General features: G+C 33.6%; 1 protein-coding gene across 1 annotated transcript; it reads left to right on the plus strand.

Moving 5' to 3' along the window:
- The first annotated feature begins 412 nt into the window (after positions 1-412).
- On the plus strand, positions 413-877 carry LOC132733409 (achaete-scute homolog 1b-like). Its single transcript, XM_060720057.1, has one exon. The coding sequence runs from the start codon at positions 413-415 to the stop codon at positions 875-877; it is 465 nt and encodes a 154-aa protein (XP_060576040.1).
- Positions 878-1391: the final 514 nt, after the last annotated feature.

Consider the following 1391-nt stretch of genomic DNA (forward strand, 5'->3'; position numbering starts at 1 on the left):
TTGGTCAATAAATATCCAAAATAACATCTTAATTGACACCATCTTTTATTTCAGCCGACTATTCAATTACACTTTTTCCCTCCAATTATGACCATCGCTGATTTGTTTATAAATATTAAATGAAGGTAATTTCCGAAATGATAAAATTCTGCAATGCAGATTGTTTGTGAGTTTCAAGAAAGGGGAAATGGGAACGTTTATAAAAGACGGCGATGTTGGTGACACCATAATAATCAAGCAGAATTTCTTAAGGAACAATGTTCCACACAATTTGACGGTAATTTTCAGAACATGGAATATATCTAAGCCTTTTAAATAAAAAATTACATTTTTAGTTACAGAAGTTTACGAATAGATAAAAATGGAGTGTGTTGTGTAACATGTGTAATCAACTTTCGGATTATCTATAAAAATGACATCTTTCGAACAAAATGTGAAAGCTACGTGCCGAATGAATCGGCGCCAGTGTGGCGAAAAGGCATTAAGAAAACGAATAAAAAGAACTGGTAAAACGGTTTATAAGCACGTGCCTCACAGCGAGAAGCCGCCACATCTCGTTGCCAGGAGAAACGCACGTGAGAGACGGCGCGTTGAAACGGTAAACAACGCGTTTCTAAGGCTAAGAAAACATGTACCGATGGATATAAAACACAAACGCCTGTCAAAAGTTAAAACGCTTCGGTACGCCATTGATTATATAAAGCGTTTGACAGCCATGATTGATAATCATGACAAACATTTTGGAGCACCTTGTTGCAATTTTGGACGTTCTGTTTCCATGGTTACCCCAAACGCCGAGGAACGCGGAAGGCTGATCTACAAAGCACGTGACATTAACACGGAAGTGACGTCGTATGGATGGTTTTCTTCTCCGTGACTAAAGCTTTTCGTAACAATTCATGTTTAGATAAGAAAATGTACTTGGAAACAGAAGAACAAGCGTTTACTGACTGATTCAAGCAAAACTACACCTTTATACATAAAAATGTCTAAACACTTTTAACCTCAGATAGTCATCTAAAATATCTTGACGTCATGATTTACATTTCATTTGAAAGTCGGCCAACTGAAGCATTAAAAAATAACAATCGTATAATTCATTACTTCAAATACATTTTATCTAATTTTTGGCTTAATTAGAATTTACAATCTTGAAATTGTAAAGTATTGACACAAAATATTTCAGAACATCGTAATTTCAAAATAAATATCAATTTTCTTTTTGAAATTAAGTCAAGTCATTATAGAAAATTGTTACTAAATTTGTATCATTTATTCAATGTTAGTTTAAAACGACGCATTTTCATGATTTATAAAGATACAGTCGTTGGTTTTTGATACACGCTTACTTTTTTAAGCTATCTTACTTTTATATCTGCATTAGATATACC

The sequence above is a fragment of the Ruditapes philippinarum genome, unplaced genomic scaffold (genome assembly GCF_026571515.1).
Source record: "Ruditapes philippinarum isolate M1 unplaced genomic scaffold, ASM2657151v2 ctg2124_1_1_1_1, whole genome shotgun sequence".
NCBI lineage: Eukaryota > Metazoa > Mollusca > Bivalvia > Venerida > Veneridae > Ruditapes > Ruditapes philippinarum.

Excerpts from the sequence above, each read along its gene's own strand:
- LOC132733409 (XM_060720057.1), top strand. The coding sequence starts at position 413 with ATGACATCTTTCGAACAAAATGTGAAAGCTACGTGCCGAATGAATCGG.